The sequence below is a fragment of the Balaenoptera musculus genome, chromosome 5 (assembly GCF_009873245.2).
Source record: "Balaenoptera musculus isolate JJ_BM4_2016_0621 chromosome 5, mBalMus1.pri.v3, whole genome shotgun sequence".
In the NCBI taxonomy this organism is placed as follows: Eukaryota; Metazoa; Chordata; class Mammalia; order Artiodactyla; family Balaenopteridae; genus Balaenoptera; species Balaenoptera musculus.
This window is the reverse complement of record NC_045789.1, coordinates 65,225,538-65,251,427: the sequence shown is the minus strand read 5'-3', so window position 1 is coordinate 65,251,427 and position 25,890 is coordinate 65,225,538. Positions and strand designations below refer to the sequence as shown.

General features: G+C 40.2%; 1 protein-coding gene across 1 annotated transcript; it reads left to right on the top strand.

Annotated features, from left to right (window-relative positions):
* On the top strand, positions 1 to 25,890 carry TMEM165 (transmembrane protein 165). The gene is made up of 6 exons (XM_036853606.1): positions 1 to 461; positions 11,392 to 11,617; positions 19,430 to 19,605; positions 20,168 to 20,350; positions 24,132 to 24,237; positions 24,981 to 25,890. Exons 1-6 carry the CDS (start codon positions 255 to 257, stop codon positions 25,055 to 25,057), a joined length of 975 nt encoding a protein of 324 aa, XP_036709501.1. The 5' UTR covers positions 1 to 254; the 3' UTR covers positions 25,058 to 25,890.

Sequence of the window (25,890 nt, the reverse complement as noted above, 5' to 3'; positions counted from 1 at the left end):
GGCCGGGCTGCGCTGAGGCAGTTAGCGGAGTCGTCTGGCCACCGTGGGCGAGGAGAGGACGAGTTCCCGGCTGCGGACGCCGGCCTGACCTAAGCCTCACGTCCGCCCTGGCCACTTCCCGCATGCTGCAGGCTCCTCCCTGAAAGGCGGCGGCGAGGCGTGGGGGACGCGCCCGGGGACGGCTCGGGGTCGAGGCTTCCAGTCGCCCGCACTTCCTCTTGAGGCTCCCGTGCGCGGCTGTCTCGGCGGGCGGGATGGCGGCGGCGGCCCGGGGAAGCGGCCGCGCATCTGCGCCCCGGCTGCTTCTGCTCCTGCTGTTTTCGCTGCTGTGGGCCCCGGCCGGGGTCCGGGCCGTACCCGACGAAGACCTCAGCCACCGGAACAAGGAACCTCCGGCGCCTGCCCAGCAGCTGCAGCAGCAGCCCGCGGCCGTGCAGGGCCCCGAGCCGGCCCGGGCCGAGGTGAGCAGGACGGGCCGGGTACCAGGCTCGCCGCCGCCGGAGCGCCGCCCTTGACGCAGGCTGCCAGCGGGGGGAGGGGAGCCCGGCCCCGGCTCCCTGGGGTGGAAGACCGAGGAGTGCGCTTTTCCCGGGTCGGGCCTGGCCTCGCCCGGCTCCTTAGGGGGGGAGGGGAGGGGAGGGGAGGGGAGGGCAGAGCTGGGAGTCCACTGTAGACCTTCAGCTCGGGAGGATAAAGATGCTGCTGAGGAATGGGCGTCTTGTTGATCACATGTATTCTAGAGAGATGGAAATACTCATCCCAAGTAGAAAGTTTTTAACGGAGGGCAGCTGGGAGGCTTTTCGTATTCTCTGAGAATAATAACATTGGCCATTTCATTGTTGAAACAGACTATCCCAAATTGTTTACCAAATTCACTTGTGATTTTTGCCAAATGTATATGGATAACGAAGTGTGACTCTCACTTTTTTAAAAACGTGCTCTGGCTTGCAGGAAGTAGCCCTTAGGAATGCAGAGGAACAGTCAGTCTTTGACAGTAAGGAGTGCTGCAGCGGTGTGGGATGCCACAACTAAATTTATAAGTGTACCAGAACCCTGCATTTTGGCCTTCACTAAGTAGATATTAATTAACATCTTAATTTATGTTAATAGAATCAGTCACTAATGTTCAAAATCTCAGCAGCGTTTTAAAATTTAGTCCCAGTAGGGGTCCTGGGCTTTCTCCTCGTTTCCAATTTGAATTCCTGAATCCAGGCCCTCTGTAGTGTCTTCTAGTAGGGGACCATTTGTCACTCAGCCCTCCCGTTTCCACCCCAGGCTACCTTCAACGTGTCCCCACGTAACTAATCTTCCTAAACATTGAATTCCATTTTCCTTCTCAGAAATCTTCAGTGAGTTTCCCGGCATAATGATTTCAGTCCATCCTCTTCAGCAAGATGTTCAGGTTTTTTGGTGATCCGGCTCCAGTCAACCTCTCTAGGCTTTTTAGTCCCCATTCCCTTGCTCAATCATATGCTGTACTCAAATCCAAGACATGCCATGTGCTCTGTTGCTAGTCTCTCCAACAAAAGGTCTCTAAATAAAAGGGCTTTAGTGAGCTTGAAGCCTACTGATCAGAACCTTTCCCACCTTTCAAGAACCAGCAGATATCTCCTCTCCGTGAAGACTTCCCTGAAATTTCCAGGCAAAAAGTTACTTCTCTCTCCTGCCGGTCACTCCTGGGCTCAGCTGACCCGACTCACCATTTCCACTTCTGAAATTGAACTGAAATGCTGATTCATGAAATTCATTCTTAGTGTTCATCTTTTAGCTTTCTGTCACTTAACTCACTATTAGAAGTTTATTTTAAAGCGGTAAATATTTTGGGTTGTGTAACTTTCCAGGCCTTGCATTAAAGTTTTAGTCATATAGTGGTTTTTGAGATACAAATAATGGTAGGTATGCTTATTGATACCTTTTTAGACAGCTAGGAGAAATATAGCCGTGTAAAAAAAAAAGGCAGCAGTATCCAGTGACCATATTTAAGTGTCTTAAGGATCCTTGTCTTTAAAACTGGGGACGTGGAGGGAAGGGACAGGCACAAGATAGTATGATTTTTGTCTTTACTATTTTGATATATTCTTGGTGGTTCTTAGATAGGAATTTACTGTCTTTGTTCTGTATTATAGTAGAATCTAATTATTTTGTTTTAATTATATTTTCACGTAACTTTTTGTTATGGCTCAAGTTTCTTTTTTCCTCTACGGTATTACAGTATATCGGAAGAGATTTTTCTTTCACATATTTTCTAAACTATGTAATATAAGTATCATTTGCTTTTTTTGTCCACTTGGCGGAAGTAAAATACGGTCAGAGTTCAGTTTAATACCCATGTAAGCAAGGATTCAGCATCGCTGAATATCCGAAAGTTTCAACTGTTTTGCTTTGCAACTACATGGAGCAGATCTTTTAAAAGGGTAGGATATTTAAATATATGCTTTCATGCCACTATGTGAGTGTGGACTTCTGAAAATGGAGAGGAAAAAATGTATTGGTAAGCTTTCAAATGTAAGATGTATTATAAAAATGTAGTTGTATCTTACAGGGTGCTTTAAAGCAAGATTACTGAACTTCTAATATGATTTTCTCCAATAGGTGTTTTCTTTCCCCCTCTATAATCAGGTAAAAAAAAGTTTAGGGAGGTTACAGTTAAACTTACAGTTAAAAATAAACCCCAATTTACAAACCCATGAAAAAAGCACTGTTGACCACTGGGATCCTTTCGTTTATGCAGTTTACTTCTAGTGACATACTCAGTTTTTTTTCTTATTCCTTCCTTGGACAGAGTATGTAGTACAAGAAACATTAAGTTCCTTTAGTTGGGGGAAATCAGCTAGATTTAACAGAGGTAATTTATAATTTGCTGCGTATTCTGGAAGGGCCAGTGAAGCACTGCTCTGGTTGTGAAGCACTGTGGATAAAGCCGCAGAAGCCTATCCCTCAACCCAGTACAAATTCTCCTTACTGTATTTCTGCTTTACTGTTTCTTGGCATTTCTATTGTCTATTATCTTTTAACACCAAGGCCTCCCACACAATATTTTAAACTTTTTTCCATTTTCATTAAGTTGCAGTCCGGTTCCATCCAGTCCAGACTCCCAATTCTAGCCTCCTTACAGCTAAGACTGACGCCAAGGGTATGAAGACCCTTGTCTTACTCATGAATGCTGCGTCAGAATGAAATGATCATGATGTTACTGCATTTATTTGTTGGTGTTCTGCTATCAAAGCAATTCATTAAAAAAAAAAAAATCAGTGAAATTAAATACACTTAATACATTTCAAATGTCAAAATTTATAAATACATTATAAAACATTCATAAAAACAAAGCTGTTTAAAGATTCATTAAAAATGTATTTATAAAAATATAATTGTTAAATATATTATTCTAATATGAATTAACAGTAACATTCATAAAAAATACTATTTAAAAAACAACAAGCTAGGGCTTCCCTGGTGGCGCAGTGGTTAAGAATCCGCCTGCCAATGCAGGGGACATGGGTTCGAGCCCTGGTCTGGGAAGATCCCACATGACGCGGAGCAACTAAGCCTGTGTGCCATAACTACTGAGCCTGCGCTCTAGAGCCCGTGAGCCACAACTACTGAAGCCACGCACCTAGAGCCCATGAGCCACATCTATTGAGCCCGTGTGCCACAGCTACTGAAGCCTTTGTGCCTAGAGCCCGTGCTCCACAATGAGAGGCCCGCACACCGCAAGGAAGAGTAAGTAGCCCCTGCTCGCCGCAACTAGAGGAAGCCCGCGCACAGCAACAAAGACCCAACCCAGCCCAAATTAAATAAATAAATTAAATAAATTTATGGAAAAAAAAGTTAAACATCCACAAATAAAAAGATGATAATGAAAATTTATAATAAAATATAATTTTATTTCTTTAATGCAGTCTTTTAAAACCAAGCTTATCCATGGTGTCATTGTTTAAGTTACACGTGTATTTTTGTGCACATTTTTCCAATTTCTGAAAGGTTTTTTTGACTATACAATAAAGTAATGGCAAGGAGACAGTTCTAAGACAATTCTAAGCGTTTTCCTGTGACTTCTTTATCTTCAAATAATCTCACCTCTTGCGTGGTAACTTTTGTTACGGGACTTTGTTTTTGCAGGGACGTAAGTCTTTTTCTTGGTAGCAGGCTCTAGATTTTGTTCCAAAGAAAGCATCTTCATCTTCTCTAGTTCATCACGTGTAGATGATTCTGATGCAGGTATCTATCAATTTCATTACAGTCACATATGTGTTCATTTGAGCTCTGGAACTAGAATAGGAATTATGTTTTCATTGTTAATTGTTTTTCGTCTCTTGAAAAAAATGAAAGAATAAAAGAATACTCTCTAAATGAGGGAGCTTTTTAACAATTTTTCAATTTGGAACTAATTTTAACTTAAAGAGTTTTATTCAGTAAGTTTTTTGTTTTTGTTTTCTAATTATAAGTTGTTGACTCTGCTATCAGGATGTAAATTTGGGTTTCAGATCCAAATTAAATGATCTGAGTTTCAGACCCAAATTAAAATACTGAAAGGGTGGTATTTGTACTAAGGAAAACACTGTTTCATTACTTTAACACTGTGTAACTAGTGGAATGCCAAAATTGGAATTATAGTCACTGCTGCATGTGACTGTCCTTTACTAATCTAAATATTTGCTTCTATGCCAGTACTTTCTGCCTTTCTCCTGAATTGGACAAAACTATCACCCTTTCCATATTTCTTTCTGTCCATGTGCCCATTCTCCTCTGACCTCCAGTACTTTCCCTTCAGTATCTTTATTCTCTCCTTTTCTTTGGTTCCTTTCTATCTGCTTACACATGCCCACAGGTTTCTCCTGTTTGGAGGGGAAAAAAAAAGGCCATTGATTTAACTCTACTTGGCTGCATTAGTTTCTGTTCTTCAGTTTTGTAAATGAAATTTTTAACTAGGGAATTAGCTGCTTTGCATCAGCTGTCTTTACATTGAAACTTCATTTTTGAAGGATACCTGTAACCTACTTAATTGCTAAATCCAGGGCTCTTTTTCAGTTGCTGTTTGACACTATTATCTATCCACTTTTTTAAGAGTCCTGCTCTATCTTGGTTTGTATGAACTTGAGGAAATGATTTAACCCTGTTGATTCTCAGCTTCTCCTTTTGTGTTAAGTTGGGATAACAGCTTTAAGGTTTTGAGTATCAGAACAATGTATATGCAAATCCCTGGCCTTTAGTTAGCAAGCAGCTCAGTGAAATGGTGATTGCCCCTAACTTGAACCATCTGTGGTGTTCTCCTGCCTGCGCCTCTAAATATCTAAAACAATTTTGTTTTCTCTTTTTGTCCCCCCTCCACTCCCTTCCCTAAATATAGACATTGTCTAAGGCTCATTTTTTCAATGTAATCTCTGCCTTTGCCCTTAGAAATCTAGTCTTGCAAAACTCTAGCTGATAAATTCAGGTTGCCAGCAACCAAATACATACCTTGAGGCTGTGCTGGCCTAAACTCAGGTTTTCATTTCTGATGACTTCTTGGAAAGCTTTATTTGAAATGCTTTTTATCCTCCAATTAAACATGTGTGAAACAAACCCCTTATTTTTATTCCTCTTTCCCATATACTTTATGGGAATATGAATAGCATCTTTGATTCTTTGCCTTTTTAAAATTCTGTTAATTTTTCTTTTTCATCATGTGCAGAATTTTTTCCTTTATTTTGTCTTCAACATTGGTTTTGTGCAGCAGACCTCCTACTCCTAATTAATTGGTCCAGTGGCCTGTATTCTCTGCTTTCTGCCCTGATCTGTTAGTCACAGTGCCTTAATTACGTTTGTGTCTTCTACTCAGAAACTTTAAAGGGCTTCTCGCTTGCCTCTAAGCTGGTCCATAACATACAGGCTTTTCGGTCCAAGCCCAGTTTATCTTTCTTATCTTACCCCAACCATTCATCTGGTGGTTTACTTCCTGTTATCAGAATAAAGCCTGTATTTTCTCAAATTGTCAGTCCAGGGCAGAAGGTGAATGCATGTACCTGATGCATTTTGAAGTTAGCCACTCCACGAGTGACTAGTATGAATCCTGCTGCGACTTTCTTGGAGCCTAATGTAATGAAGCTCAGAATTGATTCCTCCGTGTTGGTCAAAGGTTGCCCCACAGGGGTTAACTCCTGTATACTTCTGGATAGTGTAGTGAGTAAGTATGTGTACCGCTTACTTTCTGGTTGGATCTGCCTAAAGCTAGTTACAGCCTGCAAGGAATTGGTCCTCCATAGCTGGAGTAAGAGATTGGGTCAAGAGATTTTTGAAGTGGTGCACAATAGGTGTCTTTAATCATGTGCATGGTGAAAAATCCAAAAGGTACAGAAAAATGTAGAAGGAGAAGTGTGTCACCTCCTCTTGTATTCTAGCTCAGGGGTCAGCAAACTGTAGTTTACCACTGACTGCCTGTTTTTGTAAATAAAGTTTTGTTGGAATACAGCCAGGCCATTCGTTTAAGTATTACCTGTGGCTGATCTCAGGGTGTAACCTCAGAGTTGGGTAATTACCACAGAAACTTTACAGTCCATGAGGTTAAATATTTGGCCCTTTAAGTAAAAGTTTGCCAACACCTGTTCTAGTCATCCTGGTTCCTTCCCTGGCCACTGTTACTGTGTCCTGAGATTTCCGGTTCATTAGCAACTGTGTATATACTTTATATACCTACCTAACTCTCCGCCCCATAACATACATACAGTAACTATGTACATAAGACGTACTTTTTTCAACTTAAAAATGCCCTAGTGATTTTTTTTTCTTATTAGTGTATATAAACGTTCTTATTTTTAGCCTCGTAATATTCCAGTATATGGAGCTACCATTTATTTAACCAGTTCCTTATGGATGGACATTTAGTTATTTTTGTCTCTTAATTATTACAAATGATAACATTACATTTATACGTGTTTCTAGGACAAAACGGTTAACTCCCTGAGTGTTCCTACCTCAAACTTTGTTGCAGTCATGTACTTGCCATGACTCATTGCCCACAGTATGCCTGCAGTTTGAGGGAAGTGGGATCCTTAAGGGGCTGGAGTTGTTGAGGTACGGCTTGCTCAAGAGGCTCTACATAAGTTGGGTCTTGAGGAATGTGGATGAATAGGGGCATAATGATAGGAAGGTAGGAAGGGAAGCAGGACTGCATGACTGAAGGCTTGTGTTACCCAAAAACTTGAAGTGTTCTTGAGCCACACTGCCCAGTACTACAGCCATGAGCCATGTGGCAGTTTTTAAGCACTGAGAAGATGTGGCAGGTCCAAACTGAGATGTGCATGAGATGTGTGCAGTGAGTAGATACACACCGGTGTTTGAAGATTTGGTAAGAACAAAAAAAGAGGGTTAAATACTGATATCTCATTAGTCATTTGAAAAATATTCCTAGAGTAGTATTTTGGATATATTGGGTTAAATTAAATAATATTAAAAATAATTTTATCTGTTTTTACTTTTTAATATCTGGCTACTAGAAATTTTATTTTATTTATTGTTTCGGGCTGCACTGCGCAGCTTGCGGGATCCCAGTTCCCCAACCAGGATCGAACTCATGCCCCTTGGAGTGGAAGCATGGAGTCCTAACTCCACTGGACCGCTAGGGAATTCCCTAGAAATTTTATTTTATTTTTTAATTTTTTAAAATTAATTAATTAATTTATTTTTGGCTGTGTTGGGTCTTGGTTGCTGCGTGCGGGCTTTCTCTAGTTGCGGCGAGCGGGGGCTGGTCTTCGTTGTGAGGGCTTCTCATTGTGGTGGCTTCTCTTGTTGCAGAGCACGGGCTCTAGGCGCATGGGCTTCAGTAGTTGTGGCACGCGGGTTCAGTAGTTGTGGCTTGCGGGCTCTAGAGCACAGGCTCAGTAGTTGTGGCGCCAGGGCTTAGCTGTTCTGTGGCATGTGGGATCTTCCCAGACCAGGGATCGAACCCATGTCCCCTGCATTGGCAGGCGGATTCTTAACCACTGTGCCACCAGGGAAGCCCCCCCTTAGAAATTTTAAAATTACATTATGTGGCTTGCATTATTTTCTGTTGGGCAGTGCTGCTCTGGCTCATCCTTCATTAGGGAGGTTCACTAAGGTTCACTTTGGGAATTGGTATGTGATTAGATGGGACATGTTGGATAGTTACCAGAATTAAGTATTTGCATTTTATGTTCTAGGCATAAGAAGGTCATGATAAAATTAGTTTTAGGAAGATTAAACTGGTCACGTTGTGGTGTGCAATAATAACTGACTGTAACTGAGTGCTTACTGTATATTAGGCACCATCCTAGGGGCTTTATGGGTAGTAATTCATTTAATCCTCACAACAACCTTGTAAGGTATGGGTACCCCTCATCTTAGAGATGTAACTTGAGTCACAGGGAGGTAAACTTACTGGCCCAGGGTCGTACAGTAACCAGTAATGCCTTGGCTATGAACCCTGGAAGTCTGATTCCAGAGCCCACCTATTAAACCAGTACATTCTGTCACTCTGAAGGTGAATTAGAAAAGGGCGATGATCCTTGTACACAGTAATCACTTGGGCAATTGATCGACAACAAATGAATGAATGGTAATTGATCATTTTCTGCCCCTATTTATTAACACTTAAAGTTTTTTAAATCTTCTATCTTCATAATAACCCTGGTACTTTTGTTTTAAATTCTTATCACACCATGGTTGGTGGCTGTTTAACACTGATTTTGGCTATCCAGGACCAGCTCAATATATAACAAAAACTGTAAATTAATTTTTCTTGTGCTTTGTATATAGAAAGGTTTTAAGAATATGTAGTTTTTGTTTTGCTTTGTGCTTGCAAGGCAAGTTTTATTCTCATCATTTCACAGAGGAACAGAGAGGCTAAGTAATGTGGCCACGGTTTTATGGCTGCGAATTATAAAACGAGAATTTGTGGTTTTGATCATTATTGTTTGTTTTAAAAAGTAAACATTTTCTGTTTGAGCTTGCAGCTAATTGGTTGTAAATAAATGTTTTAGGAATATTTATTCCTAAAAAATTTTCTTGGATTTCAGGTCCTAAATATTTTGCAATGAAATTTTTTCATTCAAAAGGTATTTCCAAGAGGAAAATGTTGCATTAGTGAAAGCTGAATGAAAATGCTTATATTTTTTATGATGCTTAATGCTCATAGGGTATTGGAAGAGACAAGAAGATCAGCATAGTTGGAATTAAAATGATAATGGAGAGAAAGCTAGAATCCCTTAAAATGGTACTTGCTTAATCAAGAGCTGGCTTCCAAGGCTGCCCTTTTGATTTAGCCCTCACACCAAGTATTTTCTCAATTGTTAAATTCCCCCAATTTTTAGCTCAGAGGTCTAGTCTGAGTAATGCTTAAAGTTTTCTGATCTTTACCGTGGAATCTGGGAGTCAAGTTTATGTCATGTGTTAAGGAATGACATACACACTAAAAATTTAGGATTTTATTCTTATCTCTGACTGGAGCCTTTGTGAATAAAAGTACTTCTTTTTATACTCTGTCAAAAATCACCTACATTCTTGGGTTTCTTTTTCTTTTTTATCCCTTCGGTTTCTAGAGACTCATAGGCTTTAAAAATTAAGTAAAGATAGGCAATTAGGACTGGAAGAGACCTTTAGAAGTGATTCCTTTAGTCCAGGGTCTCTCCCTGGGAACTACTGATATTTTGGATTACATAATGTTTGGTAGTGAGGAGCTGCCCTGCGCATCATGCCCTGTGTCCATAGCAGCAGCTCTCGCCTCCACCCACTGGATGCCATTAGTTTCCCTTCAGCTGTGACCAAAAAATGTCTCTGGACTTTGCCAAAGTCCCCTGGGAGACAGAATCGCCCTGGTTGAGAACCTCTGATGAGCACACTTCCTGTAGGTGGTGGTTCTCTTCTCTGGAACTCTCACGTTGAGGAGGGAATTTGCTACCCTCTCTAGAAGTCCATTTCAGCCTCTGGGGGCTCCTGTGGAGTAGAAATCTTTTCTGTGTGTTAAGCTACAACCTGCCATGCCACCTATAACTTTTTAGTTCTATCTCTTGGGACCATATAGACTTTCATACAGACTTTCTCAATTATTGGAACATAGGCACCCAGTCCTTCCTGGTCCCTTATGTGATTGTTTTAGAGCCTGAGTTGGCAAACTTTTTTTTTGTCATGGGCCAGATTATAAATATTTTAGGTTTGGGCCACATGTTTGCAGGCTACTTAAGGTCTCTGTTGCATAATTTTCTTTTCCTACTTCCCTCCATCCCTTTCCCTCCCTCCCTCCCTCTTTTTTTCTTTTTTTTTTGCAAACCCTTAAAAAACGTAAAAATCATTTTCAGCTGGATTTACTCTTAGCTGTTGTTTGCCAGTCCCTGGTTTTAGAGTCTCTTTTGTCTGCAGTAATCTTCAGAGGGCAGTGCGTTCTTAAAATGTGGTGCCTCAGAGCCAGTACAGACCTTTGGGTAAGGGCTGTGCAGCACAGAAGATGGGCTTGTCACTGACTCTTTAAAGTGCTTAACGTGCTTGCTGCCTTTTTGGAGCTTTGTCACATTTTCAACTCAAAATGACCTTAACACCAACCCAGACTCTGGCTTATCTTTTTTATTAGGCCACATTTCAGCCTAGGATATTTTTAGTGTAGGACCAACCATATATCCGGCTATATTAGATCTCATCTTAGCTAGAGCCAACTCTTCTCCTAGCCTGTTGAGAGCTTTCCGGATCCTACTTTGTTCTCGTAAGTGTTCATGAAATTTCTCTCAGCTTCCTGTTAAATGTTTGATAAGCATACCTTGGGTCTTACACCCAAGTTATGAATAAAAATTTGAATGAGACATAGCTAAGAACTAAATCTCAACTCACTTAGAAAACAAGGTAATTTTTTTTTTTTTGATTTATTTTTGGGTGTGTTGGGTCTTCGTTTCTGTGCGAGGGCTTTCTCTAGTTGCGGCAAGTGGGGGCCACTCTTCATCGCGGTGTGCGGGCCTCCCACCATCGCGGCCCCTCCTGTTGCGGAGCACAGGCTCCAGACGCACAGGCTCAGTAATTGTGACTCACGGGCCTACGTGCTCCGCGGCATGTGGGATCCTCCTAGACGCCCGAACCCGCGTCCCCTGCACCGGCAGGCAGATTCTCAACCACTGCGCCACCAGGGAAGCCCACAAGGTAATTTTGATATGTGGATATAGCTGGTCTCTCTTTTTTTCTTGTTGTTTTTTTTTTTGTTTTTAATTGCTTTGTAGACTTGTACTTGGATTTCCATTGTAGCAGGCATCAATCAGAGGTTTCTGTCATTACTAATGGCTTTCAAAGTGATTAGACAGTAAATAAGTCTAATGACCATGACAGAAAAACAATCTTAATTCACATACAAAATAAAATAATTGAAAATAATGACTTTTTTCAAAAAAATAGCTAATATGTATTTTGTTTTTATTTCAGAAAGGATTTACACCAGCTGCTCCAGTTCATACCAATAAAGAAGATCCAGCTACCCAAACTAATTTGGGATTTATCCATGCATTTGTGGCTGCCATATCAGTTATCATTGTATCTGAACTGGGTGATAAGACATTTTTTATAGCAGCCATCATGGCAATGCGCTATAATCGTTTGACAGTGTTGGCTGGTGCTATGCTTGCCTTGGGCCTAATGACGTGCTTATCAGGTGAGTGCTTTTTCCTCCTAATGAGTTTATTAAAGAGAAAGCATGGTGGTATTAAGTCACTGAATCATTCAACCAGTTATATTGGAATTTGGTTCATGTTTCAGAACTTAGAAGCAGAACATGTTTACAGTACATAAATTCCTAAAAACCATATTGCACTTTTGAAATTAATTTTTTAGCTATTCACAGTCAAGATACATGCTCCTCATTTATTCACTAGTTTTTTGATCCTTGCTTTTGCTATGGCTGTCCTTGCTTTTTTTTCTTTTTCCTTTTTAAGTCCAGAGAAATTTATATCTGATATCTTAGAAACAGGACGCAAGCAACCACAGAGAATTGCGTATTTTCTGTTGAAGGGCATTTGGTAATCAGTAGTGAGGGGTCATGTTCAGTGTATTGTGTTCTGTTAAGCTATTCTTAACCCCTTACCCCAACAGTAAGGGAATGAAACATTCTTAGATTCCCAGTTTGTATTACTATTTGAGTTACTATTATATAGGCTTCAATTTTTCAAAGAATTAAGACCAGGAGAAAGTAAACTTAACACTACGTAATTAAACATAGTTTAGTCTCTGATTCAAAAGCTACCTTGAACCACATAGTTGGATGGAAAATAGCGAATTTTCCCCTTAGAGCCAGACTTGGATTGGAGTCTCATTCTGCTGTGTATTAACTTAATGGTAAGTTACTTAACCTCTTTGAGTTTCAGTTCCCCAGCTGTAAACTGGAGATAGTATCTAGCTGCCTCACAGGGTTGCGGTTTGTATTAAAATGAGATCTTATATTTCAGGTGCTCCGTCATTCACTCCTCTCTCTCAGCATGCCTTAGATTTCTCCTGAAACACAGCTCTTAAAGTACAGGACAGGTTCTATTTCTGGATGTTTGGATGCTTGTTAAAGTTTGTCTTTTTAAACCTACTATAATGAGTATTTTATTGAATAAAAAAATTGACTACTTTTCACATTTGGATATTAGCATTATTCATATTTCACACACAAAAATACTTTCTCTTCAAAAGCAAATTTTGATTCTAGGAAATGGGAAGAGTGGAGCAGGTTGTAAATGGTGATGTCACTTGTTTGGAATGAGTCTGAATAATATCAGAGAATTTTAGTTTTGAAACTTCCAGCTTTGAGGATAAAGTAGAAGGCTGTCCTCTCTCCGCCCATGCCCTCCTCAGAGCCTGGCCCCACGCGTCCGCCCCCTTCTATGGGTTTAGCTCCCTTCCCTCAGGGTGAGCGGGGCTGGTCTCTTTCACCCTGACCCTTGGCCCGCCTCCTTCTGGCCGCTGGTACTGACAGCTCCTCTCACCTGGACTATTTGAAGGACCGGGCTGTATCAGTGGTCTTCACACCTCTTCCTTGTGTATCTCTAAACTAATTTTGAAAAGCTATGTACCCCCTCTCACTTTTCATCGTAAGTTCAAGGAGTTTCAAAGATCTAATTTTTGGTATATTGTGTAGAACTGTTATAGTTGGTATTCCTTTTTTTTTTTTAATGTTTGTCTTGTAAGTGTTTTAACATTTATTATGCAATATTTAAATTTATATTACATTTGCAAACTGATTAAAAAAGAAATTTCAGACATCATACATTTTAAACACAGTCTTTCGAGATAGGTTAAACACTGCTTCCCCGGTCAAACACTGCTTCCCCGGTCAAATCCGTTGACCCCATTTGTTTTCCCATCAGGCTGGTCACACTGTACCCATTCCCCCAGGTGGTTGAGTTCAGTTCCGGGGGAATTTCAGCAGTCTGTAAGCGTGGAGCCAGTGCTTTCCTTTGCAAAATTTCCGTTTGCCAGTATTCTTTCTTTCTTGTTAGCATTCCAGATTCGCTCCTAAACTGGCTTGCCTTTGGGTCCTGAGCCCTTTCTCTACGTTCTGTTTAGGAGCGTGGAGCTGCTGGGGGGTGGGGGGCAGGAAAGGCCTGAGACCTGACGTCTTGAGCCTGGGGCCGAATCTAGCCTCTACTGCTTGCTCATCGTGCAGACAGGAGCAGGTCACACGGCTGCCATTTGCTGAGTACCATCTGTGTGCATGATGCTTCAGGCCCGCTTCAGGACAACCTTTGTCCTGCTACAGATGGACAAACAGAAAGCAGAGACATATTATGTACTCATGGCTCACAGGCAGTGGAGCTGGGATTCAAAGGCTGTGTCTGTCTCTGAATCCGGGGGTTTCTGATGGTTTTCTTTGGGGTAAGAGGTTCTGCAGGGGGAGGTGGATGAGGGCTGGAGGCTGCACAGTCAGGGTGGCTATGGGCCCCCAGTCCTTCCTCTGAGAACAATTTACTGTCATCTGTTTGATAATTAAAATTTTATTGGGAAAAGGTTTGAAGCTTAAAAGTCATTGGGAAATAATTATATTTTTACTCCATTATGACTTTCTAAGTTATTTAAGCTCCTGGAGAATCTCTGTCTGCTGTAAACTCAGGATACTGATAGTAACAATCCTTACAGAATTGTAAGAAAGATTAAATGAAGTAAAACTAGCAAACCATCTTGTATAGGATGGTTAGTTCTGTAACAGTTAGTTCTCTTCCCCCTTATCATAAAAAGGTTTGCATCTAGGTATGGCTCACCTGTGCCCAGGGCACAACTGAACCATTTATTTGGATATTTTCACATTATTTACAAAAATGGCTAATTAATTCAACAAGTACTTGTTTAGAACCAACTGTGTGCCTAGAAAAGTGTTGGGTCTGTGGCCAGGCATGCCTGGTGGAAGGGGGGTCGGCAGCCAGGTGGTACGGAGGCTGTGAGCGGTGTCTCCTCCTGCCCCATCCCACCCTGAAGAGAGCTTGATGTCTGAAGAGCCTCCATCGGGCATTCTTGTCTTTGGCTGTTTTCAAAATTTCTCACTAAAATTCAAAGCCGTCAAGAGAGGCAACTTCTCAGTTTTTGTGAGTTTGTTCCTTAGGAGGAGTGACTATAGAGAAACCCAGGGCAGATGTGGAAGAAGGCCTGAGAGGAAGGAGAGGGAGCAGCTGTAAGGTCAACACTGATTTCCTTCCTGACTCAGCCAGAGTGGGCCTGCACCAGCTGTCCCAGGTCTCCGGCCTACTTGGCCTGTTCTTTTAAAATACACCTAATGGCATCTAAATACTATTAGCAACTTGATACTTACCATCACTCCACCATCATTCCTTTAAAAAAAACATGAATAAACTCTGCTTTAACATTTGGAAATTTACATTGTTCTTTTTCCTCCTTTAATTCTTACTTTCATTTACTTTTCTCATAGAATTTTACTCTAATGATGATAAGTTTTTTGCTTGAAAATCTTTTATGGATTACACTGTCATTTATCTGCAGCAAAAATATGCATTTAAATTGAACTTTAGAAGATGGTGAGAATTTCCTTTGTTAAGTCTCTAAATGTTAACATTTATCGATTGAGTTATAGTTACTAGCACACAGTTGAACAAAGCAAAATATATCACAAATTTAAGTAAACATATTTTAAAAGTTGGAAATGCATCTCTTAATGAGATGATAGAACTGTTCTTTTAAAATTAGTTTATATGTCCATGGATGGTAATTATTGCTAGAATGAAGCTAGGTTTAGAATCAATTCTGGTCTTTTTAAAAAAAAATAGATATAAGAGCTGAGAAATTTTATTCACATAAGCAAACTTATTTTGGAATTTTGGAAGGAATTTTGTTATAGTCACGTCACTCAGTTCATTGAACTCCTGGGTTATATGCTCAAAATCACATACTGGTCTATCATCAGGAGATTTTAAATGATTTACCAACTGACAACTTAATAAGGTCTTCTGTCAATTTTGTTAAAAGCAGAGAGTTGGAAACCATCAAGTATACCAAAAAATGTTTTTCTGAAATTCATCAAATGACTGTTCTTATACATGTTTAGTCTTTTACTTAGAAGTATTGGGTTGGCCAAAAAGTTCATTTGGATGTTTCCATAACTTCTTGGGGAAAAGCCCGAACAAACTTTCTGGCCAGCCCAATACCTTGTTTAATTGGATATATTTAGAAATGGTTGAGAAAATTGAAATATTTTTAATTTCAGTGTACTTTCACCAATAAAGGATTTCATCTTAAAAATTGTATCAGATCACATGTTTAAAAAATATTTTTCTGGAGCCTTGGAGCCACAGATTTAGCTCGTTCAATTTATGGAAAATGTCTACCACATTGCCTAATTGCCATGGCAGTTGCTCCATAGTAAACCATCTAAGTCAGGCTTATTTTCTGTCAGAAGACATTTACTTGGTTTTTGAATTTAATAAACATGATATACATCCCCATGGCAACCAGCTGTTTAGAATTCTAATTCTAAAATGGTTGGCTGGCCAGATTGGGCCTGGAACCCAGCTTGGTGTGAGCTGCCTGGGGAAATAAGTATCTTTTCTGATGCTCTCTTTGCTGTATCAAGACTCTGCCTTAGGGAAAAGCACCCCCCTGGTTGGAGGATGAAGGAAGCACAATTTCTAAGTAAAAAGTATTCCTACTGAGGTCCAAATACCCTATTTCTCATCCATGACCATTATTTCCAGTGCCTAAAATGCCGTTATTTCCAGTGCCTAAAATGCCATTATTTCTAATGCCGTGGCCTTATAGGAAACTTGTATAAGACAGGGAAGACCCAAAGCCCCGTCTCTGGTTTATGATGCCTTGACTGGGGATACCAGTATTTCAGACCCTCTCTTTGGTGCCCTAGGATATCTTTCCATACTGTGGGAAACGCACCACAGGTGCTGGGTGAAAGGCATCTTTGTAGAGCGAGCAGAGGGCAGCTGTGAAGAAGGGACGTGAGAAAGGAGAACCGCACAACTCCTCAGCTACAAGCATGTTTTCAGGCAGGTGAGTTTTAGGGAAAAGTACCCGTGGAAGTTGAACTTCTGCAAATAGACTCTTTCACAAACTGTTCATCCGTGTCCCCTGGAAAGTCTTTGTGTCTTAAAGGCTTCAGTAATCAGCTTTCGTTATTACGGAGTTCAATTTTCATTTTAACGCGCCCGTCAGGCCACATTCATGGGCATTCTCGTCCTTGTATTCTCTTGGCTTCTAAGACACCCCCTGCTTCGAGTTATAGTCTTATCCCTCTGAGAAAAAAACAAAACTGTACCATAAATATTGATATTCCCCACAGTTTTATCCTTGGCCCATTTTTCCACCTCACACTAACGTTCTTGTGCCAAGTGTTTTCAGTTTAATTACTTGTAAATCAGTGATTTCTGACTTGATGCAAATCACTTGCTTAAAGAGAAGTAACCTCTCCTTGTTCACAGAACCAAAGTACTCGAGTGTCTGAGGAAAGGCTTCCAAAGAAAGAGGACGTTGAGGGACAGAAGCCAGGGGAAGAAGAACAAGGTTATAGTGCCAGATCGTTTTTTTCTTTCTATGGAGACGTCAAGGCAGAAAACATGGGATTGTGTCAGTAAATAGTTCTTTTAGATTATCTGAAGGTAAAAGGAAAGCCAAATTTAGGAGATTTTAAAAGGTTTGCTACGTCGCTTTTAAAAATTTTAAAAACCTTTTATGGAAAATATTTCAAATTTACAAAGTTGCAAAAATAAAATAGTATAAGAACACCTATAAACCTTTTTTCCAGATTCGCCTGTTGTTAACATTTTACCACATTTGCTTTAGCATTTGTGACCTTTCCCTTTATATCTGAATAAAATTATGTGTATACACACATAATTTATATATCTCTAGGTGTATATGTACATATACACACAGTTTATATATCTATAGAGAAATAGAGTACATAGACACATGTATCTTTATAGACATAGATTGATACATTGCTCTGTCATCCATATTTTAATTTTGTCAGTTGATCTAAAATATTCTCTCTAGCAGTTTTTTCCTTCCTGTAGAGAATCTAGTCTAGGTCAGGTGGTACATTAAGTTCTTTTCAGTCTTTTAATCTGAAATATTTCTATAGTCTTATGCGTTCTGTAATATTTTTCTAAGATACATCCCCCTCCCCTTTAACGGGCTGTTCCTCATTTTGTGTTTGTGTGATTTTTCCTCATGACTAGATTGAGGTTATGCATTCTTGACTAGAACACTGTATAGGTGATGCATGCCCCTCTTAAAGAGTATCACATCTGGTAGCACATGGTGTCCATTTGTCCCTCACTGATGATGTTAATTTTGATCACCCTGTCAGGATTTCTCTTTGTACACTGTGTTTTTTCTTCCCTTGCAATTAATATGTAATCTTTAGGGAGACACTTAAAGACAATACAAATACCCTGTTCCCCATAGTTTAGCATCAGTTGATGACTCTTACATGATCTGAACTTCACCTTGACGCTTGCAAAATGATGGCTAATTCCAGTACCCCATCCACATTTACCAGTGGGCCCTGGCATGCTACTCTAAGATAAAGAGCTCTCCCCACCTCCCATTGGTTTGTCTGTTTATTATCAATATAAACTCATGAACTTTTTTTGCAGTGGTTTATGATTAATTACTTAACTATATTGTTCCTTCAGTTGTCCCAGATGTGGCAGCTAGGAGCCCCTCCAGCCTGACTCCTGGGTCCTTGTGACCTGCTATCATGTGTTTTTGTTCTTCCTTACTGTCTAGTGTAACAGGATAGTGCAGGTTCATCTTGTACCTGCTCTGCCCAGTCCTGGAATTAGCCATTTCTCTGAGGAGCCTTTTAGTGGGGAATGTATTAGAAATCAAGATCTGGGTGCAAAGTTGGCTCATTGTTATTGAGATGTCTTGGCTTCTTGGCCTTTTCAGTGGACAGAGCTAGAAAATATATGTCTGTATTATGTGTGTGTGTGTGTGCGGGTACATATACACACGTACCTATGTAACTTGGATATAGGTATGCACATAAGCATAGGTTTACATTTCTAAACATGATTTTAAAGTCTTTTTCATTTTGTAATATAATGAAGCAAGGAATGCTTTACCTATGCAGTTATATTTTTGATGTTCAGGCAGTTTTATAAGTGTTGTGCCCATTTTATAAAAAGAGCTGGTGAAGTAAAGAGTAATTGCATTTGTTATATATATGCAAATACCCTCTGGCCCTTCCATAGTTTTTAATTACTAACTTCATATTACCAATGTGAATGTATTTCACAGTTAGGATTTAGGTTCTTGATATATTGATAGTTCCAAGTATAGTTTTTTTGTATAATTTATACAATTGTCCCTCTGTACTTGATGATAGGAAAGAATAGTACTGAATAAGTTTGTTATGTTACATATATGTGAGCTTGTATGGATATATATGTATGTGTGTATGTATAGATATGGAATTATTAGTTTTCTTTCATAAGATATACTTATTTTTAAATAGTTGCAAAGAAGCAGAGTTTGAATAATGCCACATGAGAATCTTGTGATTCTTCACTACAGAAGTTTGTAATTTAAAGATTTGTGATGAAGAAATATCCCACAGGACAGTGGCATAGCTTCCAGGTTATTAGATCATGGGATCCGTAGAGGGCATCAAAGTTAACCTCCTAACTAAAGTTCTGTGCCCTGCACGACCTGTGGTGAGCCAGCCCCTGGCGGGTGTCTGAAGAGGAGATGATCATCTCATGAGAGATCCGTGTGGAAGCCCTGCCACCTCAACCTGCAACACTGATTTCTTGCTAAGCTGTGATGAGTCATTGGCTAGAGCTAAGGGTTCAATATTGGTGGAGGGAAAGAAGTAGAGTTTAAGGTTATTATGTATTAGCTGAGCTTCTAATGTGAACCATTTTCTCTTTAAAACAGTGGTAAATGATGACTTCTGAGGTTAACTGTTTCTTTGGTTGGTGTATAATGTGCTAATTAACCAATACACTGTTGCACTTTCTTGCAGTTTTGTTTGGCTATGCCACCACAGTCATCCCCAGGGTGTATACATACTATGTTTCAACTGCATTATTTGCCATTTTTGGCATTAGAATGCTTCGGGAAGGCTTAAAGATGAGTCCAGATGAAGGTCAAGAGGAACTAGAAGAAGTTCAAGCAGAATTAAAGAAAAAAGATGAAGAAGTAAGTCAAAGCACTGTTAAACATCTGGACCAAAAAGGCACTCAACCATTAAGAGTACACACTATCCAGAGGTTTTCCAATAGTCATCCATATCTGTGATATGTGTGGGCTACACAGAAAACAGCTTATTTTGTTTAGTTTCCGTTCTTACATCTGGCTGTGATAGGACTGGGTAAGTGTGAATGCGGTAGAGAAAGGACTCGGGGATGAATACTGAACACCTGTAATCAAGTTCCTTAATTAGATTGACTATAAGCTCCTGAAAAACAGGAACTGTAGTTTATAATTTTACCTGTTTCTTTCCATAGCATCTAGGATAACGAGTGATCAGTAAATATCGTTTGATTTATTTCATTGGGAAGAAAGGGAAAAATTGAGAATATAGCATTTGTTGCTATGTGAGACCAGTGGTTCAAAAGAGAAGTTTGGGGTCACATAACTTTAGTTTCTCGGAGCATATTCCCATGGAATTTAAACACTGTTTAAAAGAAATATTAAGTAATTTTGTGCTCTATCGACTTGGTTCCTAGAATTAATGTCTTTTTTTTTTTTTGAAATTTAGTTTCAACGAACCAAACTCTTAAATGGACCAGGAGATGTTGAAACGGGTACAAGCACAACAATACCTCAGAAAAAGTGGCTGCATTTTATTTCACCCATCTTTGTTCAGGCTCTTACGTTAACATTCTTAGCAGAATGGGGTGATCGCTCTCAACTAACTACAATTGTTTTGGCAGCTAGAGAGGTGAGTGGTACTTGGAGACTGCTTCTGTATTAAAACTAAGCATAATGAGTGGTACTTTGCTCCAGAGGTCACGGGACAGAGTCAGGGTGGGTCAAGGGAGGACTTCATGTGCTGGACTGTTTTAGACCTAATAACGCGGCTGCTCTTGAAAACTGACCTTCTCCCAGTTTCTACAGTCGGTCAGATTACTCTTTTGACTCCTCTTCCCTTCAGTTTTGCCAATATGATGGTGTGGCAGTTGTTTTGGCTTAGTTTTTTCTTTTCTCAGAAACTTCACTTTACGTTGAGAACATAAAATAAATTGGTATATTATTATTGAAGGCCAATTTGGCAATAAATACCTAATGCCTTAAAAGTAGATATCTTTGGCTTCTTCTGTTCCTTGTGCTAAAAAACTAATTTGAGTGTTGCAGAGGTTACTTAGAAAACTTGTTAAGTCTTAGCCCCAGGTTGCTCAGTCCTAGGATGTTAAGCCAGAAGAGACTTCAGATGATCTTGTTCTAGCCTTTGCTCTACAGATAAGATCCTGAGGCTCAGAGAGGCTGGGTGACTTGTCCGAGGACATAAGCTAGTTGGTAGCCGGGACAAGGACCAGAGCCGAGGCTGTCTGCCTTCTAGGCTTTTCTGCTGTATCTTGTTCATAGTTGTCAGATGCCACTCTGTAAAAGATAACTGTTTGTTGAGAAAATGTTTAACCCTCATTCCTTTTGAGGGGACTGAAGTTTTACATGCGGTGTCTGTTATTGTTCACACTGATTGAGGTCTACTGAAGAGACGGTTGTGGGATGGAAGGCTGCCGCTGCTTTTCAGCTCTTCTTGATCCTAACTAATGCTAGTTCTTATATTTCTGTGTCTATGAAGCTACATTGTTTTTAATCAGACGGTAAGATTATTAGATAGCAAACTTGATTTTAATTTAGTTTTAACTCCTGGGAAATATCTACCATAAAAGAACAAGTTCCTCAACATAGGCTGCAGTTCAAAATATAAAACAAGAGTTGAAAGCCAGGGCGAAGATAGTTGAGGATGGGCTGTTTTGTCACAGAAGCCTCAAAAATGCGGACAAAAAGGAACTCGATTTTTCATTTGAGTCCCGTATTTAAAAATAAGCTTTCTTTTAAAATGTCATTTTAATGGCTTTGACCTATATTTTTCTTGGTCCCCAGCCTTTTTTATTGGCATTCGGATTGTCAGAATTGGGACTTGAAAGCAAGTGATCATTCTGTGGCGGTTGGTTCTGCCGTGTGAGCTGTTGTGACGGCAGAATCATTGCATTTTTCTTAATACTGTCGTCTAAACGGCACAGAGCAACCTGGGACAGGCTCGAGACTCCCTGAGCCCCTGGGGTCCGCTCCCTGCCAGCAGTGCGGCCCCTGCGGCCTGGGGTTGAGTGTCTGGCCACGCGAGCACATCACTGCAGCGTCTACTTCCAGGGTGGCTCTGGGCTGAAACAAAGTGATGCACGTAGGGTCCCCGCCGTGGGGAGCACTCAGCGTTAGCCACCTTCCACGCTGCAGCACCACGGGCACATGGAATGGGCTCTTCACGAGCACAGATGCAGTTGTCTATCTTTGTTACTTTAATCTTCCTAATTTTTTTTGGTAACATTTTTGTATAACCCATGCAGTAGTCTAGTCCAGTCCATTTTAGTCTGAACTTCATTTCTGCTCCCAGTAGAATTCAGTGTTCTCACTTTGGATTTCACAGAATCCTAGTATCCTTTGAGATGTTAATGGGTACTAAGCAAAAAAAAAAAAAAAAAAAAAAAAAAAAACCACAATTGAGGAAAAAGTTTCCAGGGTCAAATAAATTTGGCAAATAATATATCCTGTTTTTTTTGTTTTGAAGATGGAGTATACAAAATACCAAAGACTGAAAAATCCTGTATTCAAGGAACCATTTAATTTTATTTAAATCCAGTGATTTTTCAAGTGTCACTTTCAAATAGAATGAAACCATCTTCTGGGATATTAGTTTTAGAGGTTATAATAGCATTTAGGAAACGTGGTCCCACTCTTCCATTCCCCACAGACAGTGTTTCCAGCTCTCTCCATTTCCCCAGTCCACACACACACTGCCCACCCCAGCAAACAGGCCTTCCTGCCACTTCACAGAGGAAAGCAGAAGTCATTGTTTCTTCATTGCCACACATCACAGTGGGTCCTTTCCCGCCTGTATTCTGGATTCCAGCCCCCCCGTGCTCCCACTTACAGGTTAAATCTTTGCCTTTCTTCCAGCCCAATTTTGTGAGCATATGCACAAGTTTTTCTCATCTAAAAAAAGTTTTACCCCTTCCTCAATTCTGCTTCTCTTCCAAATATAAGCCTCTTCCTCCCCCACTTCCCTCAGTTTCAGAGGGCTTGGTTGTGATGGGAACAGGAGTTGGCTCTACTTCCTTGCTTACTAAACCCACTGGGCTCTAGTTTCTGACTCACCGGTTGTTTTGGTGCTTTAAGTTCACTGCAGCCACCGGTGGGGCCTGCCGTGGTCATCTTGGGAGGCTAATTGCTTGGCCACCTGTTCAGTCTCCCTTGGGCTCCTCTTCCCCTGTCAGCTCTTCAGTGTTGCTTTCCTCGTGATCGTATCGTCAGCACTTTCCTACATCCTCTCCTGGGGTTATTATATTCAGTCCCATCACTTCTTCTCCATTGAACTCAACTGACTCCTGAACTTCTCTACTTTTAACTCCTGTTGGCAGCCACAAACCCTTTCTCCCTTGCTTCCTCTACCTTTTTAATCACATTGGTATTGCCATAATTCATCCAGAGAATTATGGGTGAGGAACTCAAGTGTCAGGCCTGATTTTTTTCACTCCTGTCATTCACTTATCACTAAGGTGTATCAGTAGTGCCTCAGTTTCTCTCGAATCCATCTGCTTTTCTCTGCCTAGTCTCCCACGCCAAACCAGGCCAGCATTGTCTCTTCCCAGGGCTATTGCAGTAGCCTCTCAATTGATCACTCTGCCTTCAGTCTTCTTCTCCTCCAGTTCACTCTCTAGACTCGACTTTTAAAGCATAACCTGTCTGTCACTCCCCAGATAAAAACCGGTGTCTTAAAAAGTCTAAACTCCAAGCTTATACGGGTCCTTCATGACCCAGCCCCCTCCTACCTTGATGGGCCTCCTCCCCTTGTGACTCATTGGTTCTCTCTAGAAACGCTCAAGTGCTCCGCAGCTGTCTCTTGCTGCTGGCCTGCTGCCAGGTCAGGTGCTCCCGCTTGGTTCTTCAGGGCTGTCTTTTCTGGAAAACTTTCACTGGTCTTCCCAATCTGAGTGCCTCCACTTTGCTTTGGTGGCAGGTGTTTACTGAATGCATACTGTGTCCTGACGCTGAGCTAAAGCACTGGGACACAGTGGAGACTGAGAGGCAGGGCCTCTGTTCTTGGGAAGCACAGTCAGACTACACTCTTAACGTAGTTTCTAGACAGTATCAAATACCGCCTGAGGGAAGAGGTGTCTAGGGTAGGTCTCCTTAGCACTCGTCACTTAAGAGCTAAATAGTGCCTGTGAAGTAAGTTCAACAACTGCTGAAAGGTTGAATTAGGTTCCTTTGATCTTACACATTGGTTTGAGTTTATTCTCCTTTTATCTCTAGTCCTAGGTATAATTGGAACATATTCCTTCAAGCAGCCGTAACACTTTTCATAAATTATACAGCTGAATTCATAGAATTGTTTTATGCTTTTTTTGTTGTTGTTACTGACCTCTGTTTTCATTGTTTGATAGTTATCTTCCTCAGGTAGCAGTTTCAGCCTTGGTTTTAAATGAGTGGTGTGTTTGCAGGACCCCTGTGGCGTGGCGGTGGGTGGCACAGCGGGACACGGCCTCTGCACCGGACTGGCAGTAATCGGAGGGAGAATGATAGCACAGAAAATCTCCGTCAGAACCGGTGAGCCTCTTTTTTTTGTTTGTTTTTTGTTTTTTAAATTAGAAAGAAAATACCATTTATTTTAACTTTTAGAATCACTGAGTTTAGAAAAGAGAGTGTGTTTCTTCTGAAGTAGACTTGGTCTTTGCTACGATCATCTCTTAGAGGTCCAACGTACTGGCTCTGCTGTGGCAAACATGGACTGTTTTTCACGTGGAGGTGTTAGTAAAATACAGAACAATCTCAAAGCATTACTGGATTCATAGTAGCTTTTTGTCAACATATTTAAGTCAGTGAAACAACGCTGTGGAAATACGAGAACTTGTTAGCTTTGAAAATGTGTCTTCGGGATTGGGAATCATAGATGGAGACCATATTTACTGATTCAGCTGAAAATTTCCTACGTAGCTGATAGATCTTAAAGATGGAATAAAAAAAATAGCCTCTGCTAGTCAGAAGTTGTTGAAAATTCTTTTATATAATTGGGTTTTAAGATGAGTTATAGTTCTATTGTTGCTTGTCAGCACTGTTTCAATTTAATAATTCTGTTATTAAAAGTGCTGGAAAATAAACTGATTCTTAACTGTTCAGAGTCAGGCATGTTAAGTATTTTGCTGTGGAAATGAGGTTGAAGTGTTTCTAATTTGTTCAAAAGTATTCCTAATTTGTTTTTAATGTTAGTTTACTAGATTGGAAGAATAATAGGCAACATCAGGGCTTATTTAGAGGAATTTTGCCTTAAACTTTTTTCTGTTCTCTTACAGTGACAATCATAGGAGGCATCGTATTTTTGGCGTTTGCATTTTCTGCACTATTTATAAGTCCTGATTCTGGTTTTTAACATGATACTGTTCATTTATATTTAGTCTAAGATAGGTGAACTATGTACATAGTGTATATTATAACTAAAAGTGATGGAAAATACTGTATTTTGTAGCATTGATTTGTGAGTTTGACCCATTTAATGAAGTATTATGTCCAAGAGAAATAATCACCGATTCTATTTGCAAAATGGATTTTTTTTTTTTTAAAAACTGATATCTAAGTGTGGATTTTTTTCTTTTCTCCAGCATAATTTTGTTAACATGGTCTCCTTTTCTTGGCCGGGGGCAAGGTGAGGGTAGTATATAGACAGCCATTGTTCAGCAGGGGGTCTGCCACTTGATTCTCTTTCAGCACTGACCCCTTTGTAAGGCATATGAGTTTTGTCCTGAATAACTGAGGTGTTTTACGATGTTTGTTTGTTTACCTTAAAATTTTTCCTGGGGGAAAGAATGAATTAATTTCTATCAATCATCTATCATCTATCTATCTTTTAAAACACTTTCCTGAGCCAGTAAGCAGTGGTTTATCAGAATAATCAGAAGTCTTTTCAAAATTAGGTTTTTGTGGGGTGTTTTTTGTTTGTGTGTTTTTTTTTTAAGAGCGAGAGAAATGCGTTACTGTTAATAGCATGACAAGAATTGTCTGCCAGGTCCATTCTTCCTCTTTTTGTCAATTGGGTAGGAAACCCAATATAATAACAGTCAGTCAATATTTGACCATGTGGAATTACCAAATTAAAAGAGAATACTGTGAGTGTATTCATATTTTTTCTATATTGAATAAACAATGTAACAAAGAGATACAACATAAATAAAAGTGATATGACCAGTGCTTGTTTTTCCCTGTGTG